Source organism: Schistocerca serialis, chromosome 3 (assembly GCF_023864345.2).
Source record: "Schistocerca serialis cubense isolate TAMUIC-IGC-003099 chromosome 3, iqSchSeri2.2, whole genome shotgun sequence".
Lineage (NCBI taxonomy): Eukaryota > Metazoa > Arthropoda > Insecta > Orthoptera > Acrididae > Schistocerca > Schistocerca serialis.
Window position 1 is genome coordinate 955955194 of NC_064640.1, and position 23206 is coordinate 955978399.

Sequence of the window (23206 nt, forward strand, 5' to 3'; positions counted from 1 at the left end):
ACTGGGGTGGACTTCATGTCCGAGCTGTTCCCTGTACCCACCTTTGTTCAATCGAGGACAGATCTGGGGGTCTAGTTGGCCACGGAAGTACCTCAACATCACGCTGTTGGAAAATGGCAGTAGGGTACTGTCGCATGAGAGGTAACATATGAGAATGTAGGGTGTTAGCGACGTATCGTTGTGTGCAATCAGAGTTCCCTCGATCACTACCACATTCCCTCCCTTTCCTCCCCCCCTTCCCCCCCCCCCCCCCCAACCAAACTCACAGCCTCCCATCACACACACACCTTCCCTACGCTATTTCGTTCGCACATGGTTCATTGTAGGAAAGATTGTCGGTATCGCTCTGTGTTGGCCCAAATTCATCTAATTTTGCCATCGTGCACATAACACTAAATGGATATTGAGAGAACTAATGTCTGTCTTGGCTCGTATTGGAACACTGCGTATCCAAATTTTGAGAAAAGGCTCTCTGCGATAGAGTCCCTGTTTCAGCGTTTCTCACTGGAGCTTGTTGAACATTTATGCGACTCTCTTGCGCTGCCTAAACAATCAAAGACGAATCAGTGATTTCTTCTTTTAACTCCTCTCTTTCTTTCCTGTTAATCTGTTTTCGTAAGGATCGTACACCGACTAACAATACTCTAAAAGGGGTCGAACTGCGGTTTTGCTAGCGAAGTCTTTCGTACATGATTTACGCTTCCTTACGAGTCTTCCGATTTCATTTATTTTTACTGAAGGTGAACAGGCACTCTTTGCGCCAAGCGTTGACCCTGTGCAAGCCTTCCTGCATTTGGTACCTGAAGCGCCTGCATACAACTGCGTCACATCTTACACACCTGCAGACGTTGACCCACTAGGTCGTTTATGAGAAAAACAGTCAACATTTCTTCCGTCTGTATCTCTTGCCGGGCCTTCATCACTACACAGTTTTGTTTGTAAAGCCATTTTCAAATGACTATATGGTATAAACCATCGAAATGGATGCAGCTGGATTACAATCGAAGCAATCGTTGAATTACACAATGGTACATACGTAGGCTATTGACCGGGCATCAGAATTAAAGACATGATACCAAATGTATCTAGACCAGCAGCGACGTAGCATTTATTTCACTTAGGGGCGTAAGAGCGTACTGTGCAAGTTGTGCTGGCTGTGGATCCTGTTACAACTAAAATATTAGAGCAAGATCGGTTTCACACTATCGGTGATTACGGAATCCGCGTTGATTTCGAGAGAATAGTTGTTCGAACTCTAGAAATATTCATACGACGTGCTAACCGTATAAATACTTGTTAAAAGTGAAGCAGTATCAATTTTTTATTTTTATTTTATGTGTTATGTTCCGTAGGACCAAATTGAGGGGCAAGTCTCCATTGTAATAATAGATAAAATGAAACGTACATTAATTCTATGAAGACGACAAGCCATAAGTTAAAATAAACATAATCAACGACGTAACACAGAAATTAGTTTAATTTTTCCAGGAGTTGCTCGACAGAATAGGAGGAGTGAGTCATGAGACTGTTCTTCAGTTTCGACTTGAAAGTACGTGAATTACTGCTAAGATTTTTGGATTCATGTGGCGGCTTATTGAAAATGGATGCAGCAGAATACTGCGCACCTTTTTGCACAAGAGTCAAGGATGTGTGTTCCTGATGCAGATTGAATTTCTGCCTAGTATTAACTGAGTGAAAGCTGCTATCTCTTGGGAATAAGCTAATATTGTTAATAACAAATGACATTAAAGAAAATATGTATTGAGAGGCCTATGTCAGAATTCCCAGATTACTGAACAGGGGTCTACAAGAGATTCGTGAACTTACACTACGCATTACTAGAACCGCTCGTTTCTGAGCCAAAAGTGCCCTTTTTGAATCACAAGAGTTACCCCAAAAAATAATACTGTACGTCATAAGGCAATGAAAATAAATAAAGCATGGATTACTTTTCGTGTTGAACTGTCACTTATTTCATATACTGTTCTTATGGAAAATAAAGGAGCATTTAGTTTTTGAACAAGATCCTCAACATAGGCTTTCCACAACAGCCTACTATGTATCTGAACGCCTAGGAATCTGAACTGTTCAGCCTCAGTTATCATAGGCCCATTCTGTGTAATCGGTATGTTAGTTTTTGTGGAATTGTGAGTTAGAAACTGTAAAAACTGAGTCTTACCACGATTTAGCATCAATTTATTTTCTACAAGACACGAACTTATGTCTTGAACTGCATAGTTCGGTAGTGTGTCAACACTGCACACAACGTCCTTCTTTACCAAATTTGTTTCGTCAGAAAAAAGAAATATTTTAGAATCACCTGTAATACTAGAAGGCATATCATTTATATAAATAAGAAACAGTAGCGGCCCCAGCGCCGACCCCTGGGGCACCCCCCACCTCCACTTAACTGTGCCGCATTGGGACTGCACACCGTAGCCATTCTCAATAATGCGGAGAATGACCTCCTGCTGCTCTTAAAGTAAGAACGAACTGTGAGCTACTCCCCTTGATCAAAAATGGTCCAACATCTACAGTAATATTTTGCGATCGATACAATCAAAAACCTTAGTTACATCAAAGAAGACGCCTAGCATTCGTAACTTTTTATCTAATCCACCCATAGCCTCACATAGAACAGTTGGGTTGTTAAACCACTTCTAAAACCAGACTGTACATTTGGCAGCAAATTATGTGAATTACCCTGGTGTATACAGCCTTTTCAATAACTTTGGCAAACGCCGATGGCATAGAAGTAGGTCTAAAATTATCTAAGAACTTTCAGCATTGCAGCGCGTCAGCCATCGTAAGTATCGAAATAATTATGAAAAATCCGCCTCGACTGCAGAAACTACCTGGTGTTTACCTAGGTTTCAGCGTGAGTAACCACGACTTCTTCAGAACAAAATATAAAACAGCTTGCCTAAATAGGCATACTCAAAGGCTAAAATCAACACCTACAGCGTCAAGACCCCATAAAAATGTTTACAAATACACGGTACATATGTACCAAGTCAATAATATTACTTATCTCACTGTGTGTGCTGCCTCGCCCCAGCCACCGTGTTGATTTTAGCCTTTGACTATGCCTATTTAGGCAAGCTGTTTTATATTTTGTTCTGAAGAAGGCGTGGTTACCCACACTGAAACCTAGGTAAACACCAGGTAGTTTGTGCAATCAAGGCGGAATTTCATAATTATTTCTAAAATTATCTCATTATCTTTTTCACCTTATCTATAAAGTGGCTTCACTACTGAGTATTTTAATCGGTCAGGAAACTGATTATTCGGAAAGGAAAAGTTACAGATGTGGCTAAGTACTAGGCTAACATAAGCGGAATAGTACTCTAGTATTCTGGTACATACTCCGTCACATCCGTGAGAGACCTTTAATTATTGACTCGGTCCTCCCCTTGTGAGTAGCACGGAGGAGTACTTCAGCTAACAGCGTCGGAAAGCTCTTTCTAAGAGAGCTATACGATTCACCGTAGGAACTAAAGCCGTCGGCACACGAACCGTGCTGTCGAACGTTAACGTTGAGCGTGCCAAGTTCAACGTGCTGCTGAACGCTCAGGAACGTTGCGACTCGTGCATACGGTACGTGGACCCCAACGTGGTATACACGATCGCAACGCTGTCCAGCGGCAGTTGAGGGATGTTTCTAGTTCGTAACCCACTCTGTTTACTCAACGGGCGCGCGTAAAATTCCCACGTTGGCTCTGTTAAAACGCACATTTCCTCCATCCTCCACGAAAAGGAAAGTACCATGTCCGATCAATAAGGACACAGGCTTATAAAAATTCCATTACAAACAGTGCGGTACAAATTTGGAATACTTCTCCGCATAAGATAAACATTATTTCATCATTCCCACATTTTAGTAAAACACCAAGGTCAGTCTTATTTGATCACTGTTCCTACCCAGTAGCAGAATCATTGTAACATGTGAATTACGAAGCGTAAAAGAAAAAGGAGCAAAATATCTTTATACAAGTAGCTCAGGCTGTCCTGTAGATTAAGCCAAGCGAACAGTCACCCCTCAAAAAAAAGGTGAACTTATATTTACATAACATCAAATATTATAGTATATACTTATATTAAACTAATAATAAAGTATCAGAAGCCAATAACACGCGCATGTTACGAAAAAAAAATTTGTAAGTGGCAAGACGCGAACCACCGCCGCATCAAAATAATGTAGAGAGGGTAGTGACGCTAGTCACTACGCTACAGCAATAACATACTTCCGTTGTCTGACAACAGTATCTTAGTTCGTGCAGAAAACCTTAGTCGTAGACATGTTGCTAATTGAAGTTCAATTATAACAAATTGTACCAAGAACAATGCGTTTGGGTAGATCTTCAGTGTGTCGCTGCCTTCAAATAGTCTATTCTCATAATACGCAAGTTACAATAATTCTTTTGCCACGAATATGATGTTTCTCATTATTTTATTGGAGCGAATCACACAGTTAACAACGGGTTTTCCAGTGATTCTGATTTTGGTGGTGGTCAGAAACGGCATATATAAGTATAGGCTTGAAATTAGTGCCAATATGGCGCCTCGCAACTCTCTACTGAAGGAGTCGGCGTGCGTGTGACGTAGGTGGCGTTGTGCCATCTCATTGGTCCACGGTCAGACGTACGCTCAGAATATCTAACATGCCAGATATTGCTCTGCACGTTCAGAAAGACTGCCGAACGTGCTATTCCACGCTATGACGTGGCACGCTCAACGCTCAACGTTCGGATGCACGGTCCGTGTACCGACGGCTTAAGCGTCGACTAGGAGACGTGAGCAATGACTTGCAGGTACTTCTCTGGCACGCTAATTCCCAGGAGTTGAATCCACTTTTCCCGTCTGGGCAGACATTTAGTATTTTCCACGCTTCCCGTAAATCGCTTACGCTGCGTCTTTTGGAAACTACAGCGTTTATTTGCTTTTCCAGCTGCATTGCTCCCTACAACTTGGTCCTCGGCGGGTCACCGACCTCTTCCTTCCTTTTGTATGCCTGCCTCGGTAATAGCTGTACTCCTGTGGCACGCAGTGCATGCGGCACGGACGAGCACGTTAGTGACGGACTGTGAAGGCAGTGTGTGAGAGGTGCGTGTGTTGTGTGCGGCGCGCAGATCGGAGACGCGCTGTTCGTGGAGCTGCCGCGCGTGCGGCTGGACGGCGGCGCCAAGGCGTTCCGGCAGCGCTGGGGCTACGAGCCGTGCCCGCCGCCGCCGCTGCTCGAGGAGGACGAGGCTTCCGACGGCGCGCCCGAGACCGCGTCGCTGCACGAGGACGCCGCGCTGCGCACGCTGCACACCCCGCCCAGAGGTATGTAACACGGCTGCGCCCGATGCCGTTCCGTCGTACAAAGCTCGTATACAGAGACAGTGAAGTCGCCCGTGATTGGTTGATTAGCTTTGGCGCCATTTTTCTGCCAAACGTCTCTCGCGCTTCCTATGTTCGCCGTGCTTTTGAGTTCAATAGAAGTTCAGAGGACTTTTGGAAACGATTAAAAGGTATTTAAATTATTGAGAGATTGTTATGCGTTGTGCATGCATGTTTGATTTAGTTGTATATCGTTTTTAGTACGTAATTAGCGTTTGCGATCTTAAATACGAGTTGAAATAATGAAGCGTTTGGTGAGACGTTCGTAAACGTTGCTGCATTAGGTTGTTCCAATAGAGGCGAAGGTGGATTTCGCATGTTAGCATTTCCACGCAATGAAAAAGACGAAAGCAGTGGGCAGTTTTTAAAATATTTTTAGTCACGCAAAACAGGTAGGCTGCATTTTTAAGCTCTTATTTCTTTAACAGTTCGTGCATACTGGTAGCATCACAAAATTCCTGAAGCCAATATCTGACAGTCCTTGCTGGAAACGGAAAGTTCCTATAACTGTTGTGCCACGCTCATTCGACTTTATAGCGTCAAACTTTATTTCGTTCCGAATCAGAACACTGGGCATTATTTTGATATCAGTATTGTTGCCTGACTGTTGACGCAGGCAAGTTGTAAGCACGTTTACCGCAGTTGTCGTGGTTGCTGAAACATTATTCGTGGTAAATTATTGTAGATACTCTTGAAGACAGTTTTTAATAGGCCTACTTACTGTGGGGTAGAAGGGATACGGTAGTTTTCTTGTTATATTTGGTCGTTATTACAGTAGCCTACATTTAACATTACCTGATTTTTGTAATCTTTTTCGTTTATATATGAAAGAAAGTCGTAAGCGGTTGTTTACTTCTGACATGCAAAAAGTTTGAAGATGTGACAAGAGAAGTACTAATACGTCTCACACTTTTTGCATGTCACAAGTAAGCAACTGCTTACGACTTTCATTCATCTGACGTAATACAGGTACGTTAAATCCTTAGCGTCATGCACTTCCGATACAAAACAAATGCTATAAACTATATTTTTTTATTTACGTTACTTTCATTGCAATATGTCTAGTAAACGAACTTTAAAGGAGATAAATGCAAGTAACGAATAATATGAAATTTTCCTGTGCTGTACATAGTAGGCTACTATGAGTATATTATAGCTGTAAAGAAAGGCATTTAACGAATGATTTCGCCATATTGTCTTGTGCTTTTGATTCGGTGATTCCACTACTGGTCATTTAAAAGTCCCGCCCGCAGTTTGGCAGAAAAATGGCCGCCGTATCGTCCGGTTGGCTACTCTCTCCCTATACAGGCTCTCTATTCCGTCGGATTCAGATCGAGTGAATTTGGTGGCCGAGACACGAAACTGAGTTCACTGTCGTGCTCTTAAAATCACTGTAGCACGATTCTGGCCTCGTGACAGAGACAGTTGTCCCGCTGCAACGTGTCATCGCCGTCGCTAAATCTTAGATTACGCGACACGTCACAAAAATCTGAAGGCTGTAAATTCAACTAAATACTTAGGGATTACAATCACAAATAACCTAAATTGGAACGATCACATAGATAATGTTGTGGGTAGAGCAAACCAAAGACTGTGATTCATTGGTAGAACACTTAGAAGACGCAACAGGTCTACTAAAGAGACTGCTTACAACACGCTTGTCCGCCCTGTTCTGGAGCATTGATGTGTGGTGTGGGATCCACATCAGGTGGGACTGACGGATGACATCGAAAAAGTACAAAGAAGGGCAGCTCGTTTTGTATTAGCGCGAAATGGGAGAGATAGTGCCACAGACACGATACTTGAATTGGAGTGACAGTCATTAAAACAAAGGCGTTTTTCGTTGCGACTGGATCATCTCACGAAATTTCAATCACCTGTCTGCCCCTCCTATTGCGAAAACATTCCGTTGGCACCCATCTACATAGGGAGACACACAAAAATAAAATAAGAAAAATCAGGGCTCGCACAGAAAAATTCAAGTGCTCGTTTTTCCCGCGCGCCGTTCGACAGTGGAACGGTAGAGAGACAGCTTGAAGGTGGTTTATTGAACCCTCTGCCAGGCAATTTATTGTGAATAGCAGAGTAATCACATAGATGTAGATGTATCGAGGGTGAAGGTATACAGATCGTCGGCAATAACGTCCACGGAGACCGCAGTAGTGACGGTCCCGTCGGTTACTACCGCAAGTCGCACAGAAGCTCGTGTGACCGTAGTCCGTAGCATAATACTATAACGACCGGCCTGTGTTCGCGGCGCGATGCACTTTTCGAGGCAAGACTGTGTGTCGACTTCGTGTGACAAGATACGTACTTCATCCGACCGCGCGACACTGCAGTTGGAAGTGACGGTGTCGTCGGGTCAGCACGGCAGCACGTACGAGTTTTCTGCGCTGAGCGGTGTGCTCCGAAACACTCGCGCCTGTGTCAACATTGTACTCTGTCGTCAGATTTACCGCGGATGGCGGCCTGTCGTGCCTGACAGAGCAGGCGAGCCTCCGACTTCCGTGTTGTGTGATGACGCGTGGTCGTCCGGCACTCAGTCGCTTCCACGTGGTTTCACCGCCCTTCAGCTGTTTTCCGTACGTGCTGATGGCAGTAGCGGACGAGCTTCTCTCGTTTCCAGGCGCCCGGTCGTAGCGATCTGCCCTTCGCCAAATCGCTTATGTCAGTGGATTTCCCCACTGGCGGCCCGTATCGCCGCTACAGTGACTCCCCATTCTTTTTTTTTCTTTATTGTGATTTTAATACCCGTGTAAAAACAGGTAGGCTGGCAGCAGCACAATACGCCGCTCTTCAGCCAAAGATAGTACAATGATAAAACAGAGAAGACACATGGGTTGGAACAAAACGGCGGGGAAAAAACAGTAGACACATGAACATAAAAAACATGAAGCCGTTCACACTCGATGACAATCCACACTACAAACTGTTGACAAGACGCACAAGCACTGATAACTTTGATGGTACACGTGAATGATGGAGTGTGACGGTGAACACTGAACACAAAACACGACGGCACACACGAGACACGGATGGCGATGATCTCCGGCGCGCGAATGTCCACGTAATGCGTGCGAGTTCAGGGACCTGCCAAGAGGGGAAGAAGGATGTGGGGGGGAGGGGAGAACAAAGACGCCAATGGCAGAGGAGATGGGAGGAGGAGTAGAGGGACGGGAGAGGGAAAGCACGGGGGAGGAGTGGGGAGAAAGGGAGGAGGGATGAAAGGGGGAGAGAAGGGAGGGAAGGTGCCCAAAGGAACAAACACAGGAAGAGGGGGGGAGGATGAAAGTTGGTAGGAGGGGTAGATGGAGGGAAGGAGGGCATCATCAGGGAGGGGGAGCTGGCGAAAGCCACCTTGGGAGAGGGTAAGGAGGGTGGAGAGATGGAGAGCAATTGGGACGTGGGAATACAGGCGCGGCAGCGGGCGGGGGTGGGAGAGGATGGGGGAGACAAGCGGGTGAGAAGGATCGAGTTTACGGGAGGTATAGAGGATCCGTATCCTTTCAAGGAAAAGGAGGAAGTGGGGGAACGGAATGAGGTCGTACAGGGTCCGCGTGGGGGACGGGAGACGGATGCGATAGGCGAGGCACAGAGCATGGCGTTGAAGGATCTGAAGGGATTTGTAAAAGGTAGGGGGGGCGGAGATCCAGGTAGGATGGGCGTAACAGATGAGACTCCCCATTCCTGTCTGCTCGAGTTATATACTTTCATTAGCACGTGACTTGCCCGCAACGACGCCAGGTGGCGTTGGATTTCGCATTGGGCACTGGTCATATTGTTTTGGCTCTTCATTGTATAAAGTGTGTAGTTATCAACTGCCAGTCACAATTTTAGACTTATAAAATTTATTTTTCAGTTGCATTATGGGATTCAGGCTTGTTTGTCCATCGTCTAGCAAGTAATCCAGTATGTAGATTTAAGAGTAATTTTTTCGGTGTGGTATAGCAATGGCGTTCTCGTCAATTAGATTCTGTTTTTCATATCTTAGTACATCATGCACAGTCCGTCACTCAAGCGTCATCTTGATCTTGCCGAAGTGTTAGGCGGCTTTTGCACTGGCTATGAGAATAAGTGCAAGATAATGCCTACAACGAAGAGAAAAGAATCGGACAGTATCCAACTGTAAGGTTAGTTGTCTCGTCTTTCTCTGTAGCTGCGCCGTCAGCGCGGCGCATTGATAGCACAAGGGGCCTGGGTTCTATTCTCGGCTCGGAAACTGGGTGTTTCGTTGTCCTTATTGCCATAATTGACATTATCATTGAGATGGCTGAATGGGCACGGCCCGAAAGCCATTAAAATAAAAAAATAAAAAAGGATTCGTGCTCGACATGTTGAGCAGTTTGCATCGTGTCAGTATTTAAGAGTTAGGCAAAATCAGTGTGACCGAAGGTGAATGGAAGAGTTAGATTTATTGGAACGGTTGTTGGAGAGCGCAGGGCATGTGTAAAGGTAACTGCCGGCGCAACCAATCGTGGAGTACTGTGCCATCGTTTAGAGTCCGTATCAAGTAGCAATCATAATAAACTACGAACGAATGAGAAGTGTACTGCTACGATCGCAATAGGTCGGTGTAGCCGATACTATGGGGTGACAGAAATGCTCTAGCAATTTAAATGGGTATTTGTTGGAAGAAAGGCGAAATAGTTACGGCGGAAACCTGTTGAGAAAATTTAGAAAAGCTGTATTTGAGGAAAATTATGCTTCCGTTCTGCTACCACCATCGTATATCTCGTGTAAGGGTAGTGAGAATAAGATTAGGGATATTAGGAAGCGTTCAGAGAAATATGGATAGCCCGCAGTATGCGAATGTAATACGGCAGGGCATCGCTAAGTACTCTACTGTGACTTCGGAGTGTGTGTGTGTGTGTGTGTGTGTGTGCAGATACGGCAGGAGTCCACCCCCTCGTTTTCAACAGATAAGAAATGGGTTACTGCATTCGAATATGTACTCTTGACACTTGTTCGCGTGGAAATGCCGCAGTACGGCTAAGGCAGATGGAAACGTTAAGAAAGTGCGCACGTGGTATCGGAAGCTCGGCATTTAAATCTATATGAAATAGCTGACACCACATTTATTTATATACTTATTTTTAATAATTATTCATTACAGTTCATGTTTTAAGTTACGTTACTTCAGATAAGTTAAATGAATCGTTTGCATTGAAGTTGGAGTTTTTATGCTTTGAACTCGGTATCCAAACAAAAAGAAGTCTTTGTTCAATTAAGAACGCAGGTGCCGACCCATCGCATTCTGCCATAGAGTGGAAGAACGTCAAGGAAAAACTTTTGTATTTGAAGTACAAATTGTTCTGCATCACCCTATTTCTGTGATTTGATACGCTATGATTACCACCTACTGCAAAAACGTAAGAAATTTTTAGCTGGAAAGAGTTTTGATGCAGACTTTGCAGAACCGCACTTGAGGAATGAACTGCTAAGGGGACTATGTCGAAACATTTTACGAAAAACAAAAATAAAATTTCAAACAGTTTTACTGTCAGGAGGAGAAATTTTCTCCTCGTTCTCGTATGTTGTGCACAATGCTGGAACGGTGTTTCTATTCCCATTATTTGCACACAAACACCAGTTACAAGTTCTGTACAGATAAAGAGTTTGGAGCACAACAAAAGCTTCTGGCTGGGAAGGTTACACTTTGAAATACTGACGCCCAGTGCTGTCGTAATGCTATGAGAAATCCAGCCACAGTCTGGATTCCCAGCGTCGGTCGCCAACAGAATGACAGCCGACGCATATATGGACTGAGTACGAGGACTGAGTTGTTCATGTCGGCTAACGTAACTGGAAATGCTGAACTTTCAAGTGCGAGCGGTACTGCAACTGTGGGACATTAGGTATAACGAATGTGCTTGGTAGTCGTTGGTGTCGTTATCTGGTGATGGGTTGGTAAGCATATGGACTAAGTACGAGAGTGAGCTGTTGTCGCTTCATTCCGCTTCTAAGACCACGGGATCATGCCATGTGACATTACGTGACGAAGGAGGGCGTGTCCGCAGGCCGTTGTTTTGTGCTTGGTGCCTGCTGCAAGTATGTGACGCCGCCTGTTGTGGGAGCGAGTGCATAGCCCTGCTCTCTACAGCATACGGGATGCCTAAAATCTACTTTTACTAAATTTCAGGCATGACAAAAAACACCAAAAGAAATTATTCCTACAAAAGACTACAAGTCATGGGTCGCAAACGCTTCTATAGACACCGTAATTCTTGCAACTTAGTACCAGCGGATCACACGAAATACGGCATTCAAAAACTCAGACTGCCCGAACAGGCCTCAGAAGACCCAACGCTACCGACCGACCCCGTGTCATCCTCAGCCGACAGGCATCGCTGGATGCAGTTAAGTAGGGGCATTTGGCCAGCACACCACTCACCCGGTCGTTCAGCTTTCGTGAGCGCAGCCGCTACGTCTCAGTCAAGTACAGTAAACTCTCGATTATCCGCTGTACTTGGGGACTTGAAAACCGCGAATAACCCGCAATTAAAGTTCACTGTAATGTATTAGGGTTGTTCGAAAACAAAAATTAATTACAATATGATAATTAAAACCATTCACTAATTCTTACAATAGATTCTATTTTAATCATCAAATTAATTATATGTGAAAATTGGGTACTTGCAACAAATAAAGTACACTCCAACTTCACATTATCTTACACTACTTTGAAACAAAATACAGTCCAACTCTTGCAGTTTTCGAGCAGCACATTGTTTACTTCACCCACGACGACTCCCGCGTTAATGGGAAATTTTCAGCATAAAGAAAGCGGGAGAAATAGGCCCTCGGATAATCGAGAGTCAATTGGTCTTACAAGGGCTGAGTGCACCCCGCTTGCCCTCAGCGCTCGATAGACCCGGATGGTCATCCATCCAAGTGCTAGCCAACCCCGACAGCGCTTAATTTCGGTGATCTGGCGGGAATCGGTGTTAGCACTACGGCAAGGCCTAGCTGACTGATTTCTTTTGGTACTTTTAAAAGTTTGATGTATTCCAAACATATAGAGACATTGGAAGAATTCATAGCTCGAGTTCCTGGGACTTCCGAAAGTATCAGGCAAATGCTAGAAATGTTGTTAAAGCCCGATAGTTCCTTCCCTAGAAATATACTTTTCTTTAATGCTGAAAGTAGGAATGTAGAGGCCTCACTGTTGTAACGATGCGTCAGCTGTATTCGTAAAACGTACTCAGGATTTTAACGGCTAGCGTTATTATTTCACTGTCTACTGTTATACCAAACTTCAAACCCACAGACGAAAAAATCTAATAGTTTTCCTGTCTATGCTAGATTTTTTTGGTGTACTTGCTTCACTCGATGTTTGCGACAGCATATTTTCTCAAAAAGAGATATTATGGTTTAACGTACAGTCGACGACGAGGTTCAGAAGGACAAGAAATGAGGAGTAAATCTGTAGTGTCCTTTCCAAAGGAAAGGTCCCGGGATTCGTCTTCAGCTGTGTAGGGAAATATATGTAAATCAAATTTTGAATGGCCGGGCGGTGAAATAAACAGCAAATGAGAGTTCCCTGTCATGTCACTGCACCATCTCGCTCAGAATGGTCAACCTGGCATCAACCCTAAGTATGATTGGAATACAAGAACGCTCTACAAGGCCTATAGCGTGACCTGCTGTTTAAAGTACACGATACAACATGGGCATTTTTCTCATATACAAACCATTGCCAGAGGTGAGAAAGCAATAAGTGACAGAAACAATTTTCGGGACGACAGGGGGCTGAATCCCCAATCGGTGTGCTTGCAGTCACACATTTAACCTCTTTGTCGCCAAGCTGCAACGTGTTCAAGTGTTCTATGCATATGCTGCTAAGTTATTCTTGGTTGTACGCCACAAAACTGTCACACACCTAGGTGAAGCGACCGGGTTAGGTGGTGCAATGGTTGCAACTCTGAACCCGTGTTTAGGACGAGCTACGTAGTTTCAAAATCCCGTGTAGTCCAGATTTAGGTTTCCTGTGGTTTGATTAAATCAGTGAAGGTTAACGCCGAGCCCGTGCTTCGTACACAATCAATTTTGTCCTCCTTCCCTCCTGGAATTGAGCGATCTGCGCTGCTATTATAGATAATTCTGTTTAATTGTATTTTGCCATTCTTTCCCATTGCATGATTGGAAAACAAGGTTTATAAGTTAAAAATTGTGACTGGCATCTGCTTATTACATAAAAAACTTTCATTGATGAAACGCTACACTTGTGCAGCGTCGTTTCTCCCCATGCAATTCCAGTAGTAAGGTAACAAAAGTTGTGTCCCTGGTACTTGTTAATTTTCAAGAGCTACCATTCAGCGGTAGACTGAATCTGCAACCACGATACAACAGCCAGCTAATTCTCATATCGAATGTATGTACCGTACCTCCAAAGTACTCACTTAAAGGAAGACATCGAAGCAATACAGAGATGTACTGACTGATTTGTTACCGGTCTCAACCAGAAAGTATTATGCAAATGCTCGGTGAACTCAAATGGCAATCCCCGAAGGGAAGAGAATGTTCTTTTCGCGAAACACTATTGAGAAAACTTAGAGAACCGGCTTAAGCGGCTGACTGCAGAGCGATTCTACTGCCGCCAATGTAAATATCACGAAACGACTACGAAGACAAAATAAGACAAATTATGGTTCGTACGGAGCAGTATGGACAGTTGTTTTCCCCTCGCTCCATTTGCAAGTGGTGGAACTGGAAAAGTAATGAGTAGTAGTGGTACAAGGTACCCTCCACCATGCACCGTATTATGACTTCCGGAGTATATATGAAGATTTACATGTACGTATGTTGTCCGAAGTACTTTGATGGGTTGTACTGCATCGAAATCTAGTTACGCACATGTAGCATAAGCTTGTTCGAACATGACTATCTCGAAAAGTAATGTGTACAAGTGTCACACCACAGCATATCAATACAGCTATTTGTAAAATAAAATGTGAGCGCGAGAGATTTTCTCTTAAATCATCAATCTCACTCTTTCATTACTGGAGTTAGGTTATTGTACGTTAGCGCACTACAAACAATGACTAATGATGCGTGCGTCTACAGACTGTTAAAACGTTAACAATAAAAAAAATCAGTGAACAATGATAAAGTGGAAGCATTTAAGTAGAAAGCGAAACGAAGTAACCATTTTGATTTTGGGCGGTCGAACTATATTCCAGTGTCGTGAAGCAGTAACACTTGTTCAGTTAGTTTTAGACACGTTTCCTCTTTAATTTCTGTGAGTCACTGCAGGAAACTGAGTGATTAATAACAAGATGAATTCGGGACAATAACGTAAACGAAAATGAAAAGTAACGGAGTGAGGTACACATGCTTACCCTTTTTGTTGTATCTGTTTACTTGGAAAGAAGGTGTGCTTTTTGCTTCTTGTTTTCCTCCGACAGCGAATAAAGCTTTTGTGAAGATGTGTCCACTGCAGGTATACAGCCGCAGGTACGTACGAAGACGCAAGACCGTACGCCGGTGCTTCGAGCTTAAGGTAAGCTTTATCACATGATACATGACCAGGCATAGCTGACGGCATAACCACGTCGATAAGGTAACAAAAAGAGTAAAAAGGTATGTAAAAGATACCGGTATGGAACTTGGTTGTTTGATTACCATCTCCAGAAAAAACTGTAAACTTCTACACTGTTGCTAGACCTGATACTAAAACGTACTTCATCTCGGGGAAAGATTCTATTTCTAGTGACTACATAATTTCGAGATTCCTACGCAAATGTAAAAGTTCAGCATTACATCCATTAAAGGTGAAGACTATTTGAAATTAAAAGTAGTCACGTTAAATTTGAAGAAAATGTTAATAGTCGAACATAAGAATAAAATTAAAAGCTGAAATAACTTTATGTTTATCATCGAAAAAATATGGAATGTCGGGATTACTTTCTCATCTTACGTATGCGGGAATAACATTTGTTTCCACCACGAATTTAAATCCATCTTATCATATCATTCTGTGACGAACAAATGCATAATGTGGGTCCCGTCAGCACATTATGTTATTGTGTTCTTGTAAGCTCAGTTTTTTCGTAATGGAAGGTTCGTAGTTATCACGTTTGCAGCAGCGAAGGACAAATGCGCGCCTCAGCGCAGAGTGACTCGTAGCAGTTCAGAGTGAGATCGCCAGATGTCGTTGCAGCTTAGTTGTGCGGTGGGTCGCTAGATGCCGCTAACTGGCACTGTGGGTTGCTCTCGTGACGTGTTGATTGCAGTTGTTGCACACGACAAACGGCGAGTACAATGCAGAAAATTAGAATGCATTGTACTTCGCGTACTGATACGTATACGCATCCATTTCTGTGATACATTGGTTTAAAATATTTCAGCGCAGTGATTTGTGATTAATGAAATCCTTCTCGAAATAGTTTTTCGACCTATGAACGTTTTGCTATTTCTGAGAGTTGAATGTTTGTAAGATATTAGGCAATCTTCTTAAAACAAGAATGACAAATAATTATCTTAGTGTACTGCCAAAAGAACGCTCTCAAACATTGGGTTTCCGAGAAATTTAAGCTCACCGCCGGCGTATATGTCTTGCCCGCTTGTTTCGCTATTTCATTAGTCTAACATAATGAAATAACTGTTCGAATTCATTTATCTCGTGAATGAAGTCCATAACTATTCTTCGACACAAATTTGTTTTTGGACTTGTTTTCAGCATAAATGCGGTGTGCTAATACAGGTTCAGTGTCATCTGCCTTTTTCGCGTATTTAGCGTTCTTCTCTTTGTAGGTTCGTTCGTAGTTTGAAAGACCTTAATTGTCGCTTTTTGCACACTAAAGGTTCACCCAAATTCTCACTCACTGTCTTTCGTCTATAGTTACTGCCATTGGCGTGAAACTTATCCAAGCACTAGCTCTAACATAGCGGGACGCTTGTTATGCTCTACAATTTCACCTGGAGCTTCAGGAGCTGGCTAAGCGGTGTAGATTCCAGTCATTACTAATATACCTATCGTAATAACTGTCAAGTTCCCAAACTCAAAAATTGTCGACACGTTATTTAATTAATATTACCAAAAGTTAAGAAAAAAACTAGTATCCGTTCCTAGTATTTGATTCACGTTGTGTAAACTCCGTCCATGTGTTCCAAAATCGTTTAACGATCACATAATGTCTTCATGACCGCCCCTCCCTTTTCACACACACACACACACACACACACACACACACACACACACACACACGATGCTTAAAGGAAACAGTACTACCAAAAAAATAATTCAGTTACAAAAATACAAATTCAGTTCAGACACGTCCAGCACAACCGCAGAGCGTATAGCTCGCAACAATCTGTGTGGACGTATCCTTCACATTGTATATCCGTTGGCTGCTAGATGCCTGTGCTAGGCTCTAGCATTGCTGGCTTTGCGGCTGGGCGCCAACACCTATCCGCTGGAATCAGACAGTGAGTGCGCTGTAAGGGTCCATTCACATTGGAAGTCAACCGCATAAGCTCAGTACACGATCAAACATACTATAAAACTCGCTCTTACCTATCCACGGATTTGTCAAACGAGCCCGTACACGTTCATCAATTACCTCACTGTTGAAGCAGAGGCTGTTCGTGTAGGCTGTATTTTGACAGTAGTGAGAATGGCTACAAATGCAAATAAAGCATTTCTGCCGTTGACTCTGCGTCTTTAAAGAAGAAGCAGGATAATACATGACGCTGGTCCAGGGAATGGTTTTACTGAGAGAGAAATATACACATGAAAGCCTGTTAAAGGAAGTGTTGCACTCGGAACCAGACGATTACACCAAATTTCTCTGGATTGACAGTGAAATTTTCAATAACCCGTGAAAGATAATTAGGCCTCACTTTGAAAATGAAGGCAAAAGTATGCGAAAATTTATTCTCTTTTACTTTGTTCTTTAATGACAGTTCATTAATATACGATAACATGGGGAACATACAGCCTACATCGTCTGTGGAAACCTGGAGAACTTAGATTTTTTTATTTTATTCCAATCCCGCTTGTATGCTGTACTTGCAATATTGATTCTCTTCTTAACCTCGTCCTGCGTGAAATGTGGCTGGGAAAGATGCGACGTGTCTACCATTTTGATAATTGCCTGTGCTATTTTTTTTTTCCTTGATCGTAGGTTCCATAGGCAACTGATGATACACAGAGATAAATTGTAATGAAACTCTTTTTCGCTAAACATGTAGTGAAATTGCGTGCTTATGGAATATAGTCTCGGTTATGTGACTGGATTCGTGATTTCCTGTCTGAAACGGAAAGTCATCGAGTAAAACAGAAGTGATTTCTGGCGTTCCCAAAGGTAGTGTTATAGGACCTCTGCTGCTCCTTCTTTATATAAATGATTCGGGAGACAATATGAGCAGCGGTCTTAGGTTGTTTGTAGATGATGCTGTCGTTTATCGTCTAATAAAGTCATCAGAAGATCAAAATAAATTGCAAAACGACTTAGAAAAGATATCTGAATGGTGCAAAAATTGGCAATTGATCCTAAATAATGAAAAGTATGAGGTCATCCACATGAATGCTAAAAGAAAACTCTCAAACATCGGTTACACCATAAATCAGTGTAAACTAAAGGCCGTAAATTCTACTAAATACATAAGAATTACAATTACGAACAATTTAAATTGGAAAAAACACTTGGAACATGTCGTAGGGAAGGCAAACCAAATACTCGTTTTATTGGCAGAACAATTAGAAAATGTAACAGATCTACTAAGGAGACTGCCTACACTTCGCTTGTCCGTCCTCTTTTGGAGTACTACTGCGCGACACTGGACTCGCATTCGGGAGGACGACGGTTCAATCCTGTCTCCGGCCATCCTGATTTAGGTTTTCCGTGATTTCCCTAAATCGTTTCAGGCACATGCCGGGATGGTTCCTTTGAAAGGGCACGGCCGATTTCCTTCCCAATCCTTCCCTAACCCGAGCTTGGGCTCCGTCTCTAATGACCTCGTTGTCGACGGGACGTTAAACACTAACCACCACCACCACCACCACCACCTACTACTGCGCGGTCTGGGATCCTTACCAGATAGTATTAACGGAGTACATCGAGAAAGTTCAACGAACAGCAGCACTTTTATATTATCGCGAGATTGGGGAGAGAGTGTCACGTACATGAGACAGGATTAGGGATGGACACCTATAAAACAAAAGCGTTTTTCGTTGCGGCGGAATCTTCTCACGAAATTTCAGTCATCAACTGTTTCCTTCGAATGCGAAAATATTTTGTTGGTGCCGACCTACATAGATAGAAACGATCGTCATAATAAAATAAGGGAAATCAGAGCTCGCACGGAGAGATATAGGTGTTCGTTTTTTCGGCGCGCTGTTCGAGAATGAAATACTAGATAATCATAGTGAAGATTGTTCGATGATCCCTCTGCCAAGCACTGAAGTGTGATTTGCAGAGAATCCATGTAGGTGTAGATGTGCGGCGAAACGTCAACACAAACAACGTTCACCATCTTTTCAAATTTTCCGTCAATCAGGATTTCTCTCGGACTCGTCAGACACGCTCTATGCTTGACAAACACGTTAAACTATACCGTGCACGGTCAAACATTTGACAAACATAGTAATGTCTGACAAATTATTTGATCGTGCACAGGAGCCTTACGTCGGATTCACTTAGCGCTGAACGGTTAAAGTGATGCTGTAACTTGGAAGCCTAGCCAGGAGGTAATCTCAGCATGAAGGAAGTGGCATTTTTATGGTTAAAGTAGTATAAATGAGGGTAAATTCTACACACTGCAATAAACTGAAAGAAGGGAAGAAGCGTAGTACAAAGATTTCAAGACACGAAAATATCAGCTTTTATTTGCTCCATAAAAACATTTGTAACTTTAGACGTTGATAGTATTTAGATGCTAGAAGACCTCTATCAGCAGCGGCTGTTCCTCTGTTTAGAATCGTATGAAAAAAATGCTCAAGGTGCAAAGTTAATATCAGTAAAGGGAACATCTGTCTGTGCTAAAACTGGCCACCTCCGAACCACCCCTTCTGCGTGGACGGGGTCAGCTTTGCGTTTTAAAATGATAACCCAACATTTTTACTGCATATTCGGATTCTACGCCATAAAATATGTACGGTTTACTCAAACGAATGTTTCCCATTCGTTGTAGATGGCACTACATCCAGTGTGCATTTGATTCTACATTTCATTTACGTTGTACATGTAAAGCTTTGTGTTCTAACCGTTGATTTGATGTTCAGAAGTTATTTGAGTGTTGCAAATGTGACTGTAGAGTACAAATAATATGGCCAGAAATTTTTATTTCTGGCAAATAAGCTACTTGTATGGTAACATAGTTTTCTGTTCGCTACAGGGTTGATTGTGTTGAGTCCCCAAACCATCAGAATGCTTAATTTCGGCGACTGTCCTCAAACCCCGCCATCTGGGTGTCTGACTTCTGTGCGTGTTTCCGGATAACTGCCGTAACTCTCACACTAGCTGCTAAGCGGCTAGTGGCGGAATACAAACCACAACCACTATAATTAGCTAAAACGTCCATCAAGTGTTAGTGACAGGCGCACGTTCGATGGGTACTCACCGAAATCAAGCACCACAACGGTGAGATTCAAAGGGACCCGCCGAAATCGAGCAGCCCAATAATGAGAGGCAAAGGGACACTCCGACATCAAGCATCCCAGTGGGAACAGATAACTATTGCAACCACGCCCTTATTCCTGGATCACGCTAAACTACTTTCTAACCTAACATCGAAACGCCTAACAATATTGTACTTCATGATCACATCTGCAAGATTATAATTCGAACATATCCTTCCTTTTGATTGACAGGTCCATGACTTATTGTTCCCCTACCCCTCCCCCTCCTCCACCCAAACCCTCAGGAAACCTCCAAACCTCACCCCTCCCCCTCCCTGATACAGATACACTTTCAGGCCTCAGTTATTCATATAGCCCCCTCTCACTCTAGCAATTTGATTGACTACTTCATTAAATTGAACAATTAATTAACCTCTTCCCCTTCAGTAAATCCGCAACCCTCCATTCCTCTCTCTGCCCCCCCCCCCCCCCCTACCTGGAAACTGGCGGCTCTTTGTTGGAGAGGAAGGATCTCACGACAGGAAATTCAATTACATAGCAGAGGGTATATTGTTTACTTATAAAAAATTCATTTTGCAAGGCTTGGATGTCTCTTGCTCATTATTCTCTGCTGTTTGGGAAGATGCAGGCCTTGTAAAAGACATCGAAAAGAAGTAATTAAATCGATCGCTTTTTTTTTATTCCGGTTGCGCAAGGAATACCGTAATGAAACACCGACCACACGTAATTACACTGTTAAAAATCTTTTGATCGCAAAGCACGCACCATTCACCATCCCGCACGCACAAATGCCGGCTCGCGCCACTCCTGTAGGCTGCCCAGGCTCGGGATCCACAGGAGTCCTCGCGAAGCAGCGTGTACGTCAGCGGCCGTGCCACGCGCCGGTGTCCAAGAGGTGTCCGCTCAGGCCCCGCCACTGACAGACCAAACACGTGCTCTCTCTCTCTCTCTCTCTCTCTCGCTCTCTCTCTCTTTGTCCTCCTGTAGCGTCCCACACTGCCGGGCCTGCACGCGCCGTCGGTCATGGATGGACCGGACAGCAAACAAAGCAGCATTCAGCCGGTAAACCCCTGCAGAACACCGACACCTGCGAGAACCCTTCCAAGGCAAATGCCTGCCTGAGAATGGATTCCACCGTGGGCTATAAGCTGACATCTATGCTGGAGACAGGAAATTCAATTATGCAGCGTAGGATATACTGTTAATTTATAAAATTCAATTCGCAGGGGCTGAATCTCACTTTCATTTGATGGGAAAAGCTGACATACAGAAACTACAAGTCCTAATTACATCATTACATTGCAGCAGATTGCACGTGTCGTCTTATTGGAAAGTTTTCATGTGTGTGCTCACCTTGACATGCAGGGATCGACTGAGCTAGTGCACAGAGCCACCACCAGAGAACGTATCATCCCCTTCCCCTCGCCCCCTCCCTCCCCGCCGGCCGGAGTGGCCGAGCGGTTCTAGGCGCTACAGGCTGGAACCGCGCGACCGCTTCGGTCGCAGTTTCGAATCCTGCCTCGGGCATGGATGTGTGTGATGTCCTTAGGTTAGTTAGGTTTAAGTAGTTCTAAGTCTAGGGGACTGATGACCTCAGAGGTTAAGTCCCATAGTACTTAGAGCCAACCCTCCCTCCCCACCCATCCCAGAAAAAAATGGTAGGGAAAAGACTCACTGTGTGCTGGAGAAGACGGATCTCATGACAAGACATTCAAATCAAAGTCTATATTGATACATATTCTTTATTTAATCAGTCTGCGGGAGATAGCGTTCCCCACCGTGGATAGGCTTCATGACTGCAACTCCTACTCTTGCACCAAATGACATAATACCTGTAACCATCAGGGAATGGAATGAAGTGCGGTACAGTAGCCACCGTTTGGAATCCCCTGCATGTGTATCTATCGTCAGGGCGCCTCCACGAATATCGAAGCAGCCCAATTCCCCAAAATCAGATCACGTTACTAAATACCAACGACCACGGACAGGATATCGGTCTGCTCGATCTGCTTTGATCTCGTGGTCCCCAGCACAGCATCAACTGGCGGCATTCTGTTGATCAGCAAATTCCTGACCCGCTTTCTGTGTCTGCCTCTCTCAAGAGGCCCCTCCCTGCTTGCCTGTCTGAACCAACGTCTCCAAACACGAAGATGGAGCTTTTTATCTCTCCTCAGAATACTGCATTCCTATTGGCTAATGCTGGAGACAAAAGAAAGCTGACGCAATTTCGATATCAAAAATAGAATGAAATAATCCATTATAACTACTCCATTAACAATTGACAGGAGTCAAATACGGTGCTTAAAACACTCATTTTCACCTTACTGATGATCCTTCTTCATAATAAAACGTATTTTCAAGATTTGAGTATCTCACACAAACATTATGTAAATCAGGCAATGAATTGATACAAATAGATCGTAGCGCTAAATATATCGGAGGTTTTGTAGGCACTGACATCTGTGAGTATAAACACCCTCCTCCACCACAACATTTCCACTAAATCTATCTGGTAGAAAAATAGTCCTGGCTCTCACACAAATTCGCGATCAGGAAGCGCGCTGTCTGCCAACTGCAGGGCAGCCCCGTCCGCGCCGCCTGGGAGAGGGAGACCCGCACGCGCACCGGCCATGCCCTCCCGTACCAAGCGCTTGCGTGCACCCAACACAGCTATCAGGAACTATAAAGTGATAGTCGGAAATTTGACATCGCGATTGGGTTTTTAAAGGTACTGTACAATTCCTAAATTGGTTCTCTCCGCTACATTTTGAAGAAGGAAAACTCTACTGCTTGATAGGATAGAGATAACAGCAAATACCACTGCAACACAGAGTTCACTTCGATGTATTAAGAAGCGCTAAACACAACGCACTTTACCACAACACAGTCCGTAGCATTAGTTGCCGCGGGTAGATGTCGGAGAGCGCTGAAACACTCGCACAACCCGCGCACTCACCTCCCAAACGTCCACACAGAGCGCGCCAGTCCATTCGTGCACAGCCAGCGCCAACGTTCAGCGACGCAGCCGCAGTCGTGGACCCGCGTGTATGCCAGAGTACACCACCCCCCAGCCAGCGCTATATCTGCCATGGCCTGCAACCCATGTAGAAACAGATTGAGCTGAGTTAATGCGACAGGACCGTCTTTTGTGACCACTTGGTGGAAATGGGAACATGTTGTCATAGCTCCGCGGATGGTGTACGATGTGTAAAGTCAACGCTAAACGAAACTTTCTCCTGCAAC

At 43.9% G+C, this 23206-nt stretch overlaps 1 protein-coding gene across 1 annotated transcript in view; it reads left to right on the forward strand.

Moving 5' to 3' along the window:
- The window catches only part of LOC126471341 (ras GTPase-activating protein raskol), a gene marked incomplete at its 5' end in the record, with an annotated part of 695914 nt that overhangs the window by 202981 nt on the left and 469727 nt on the right, over positions 1–23206 (forward strand). The window contains one exon of the mRNA XM_050099461.1: positions 5130–5325. Within this exon, the coding sequence (XP_049955418.1) occupies positions 5130–5325 (196 nt within the window). The remainder of the gene's footprint in view (positions 1–5129; positions 5326–23206) is intronic.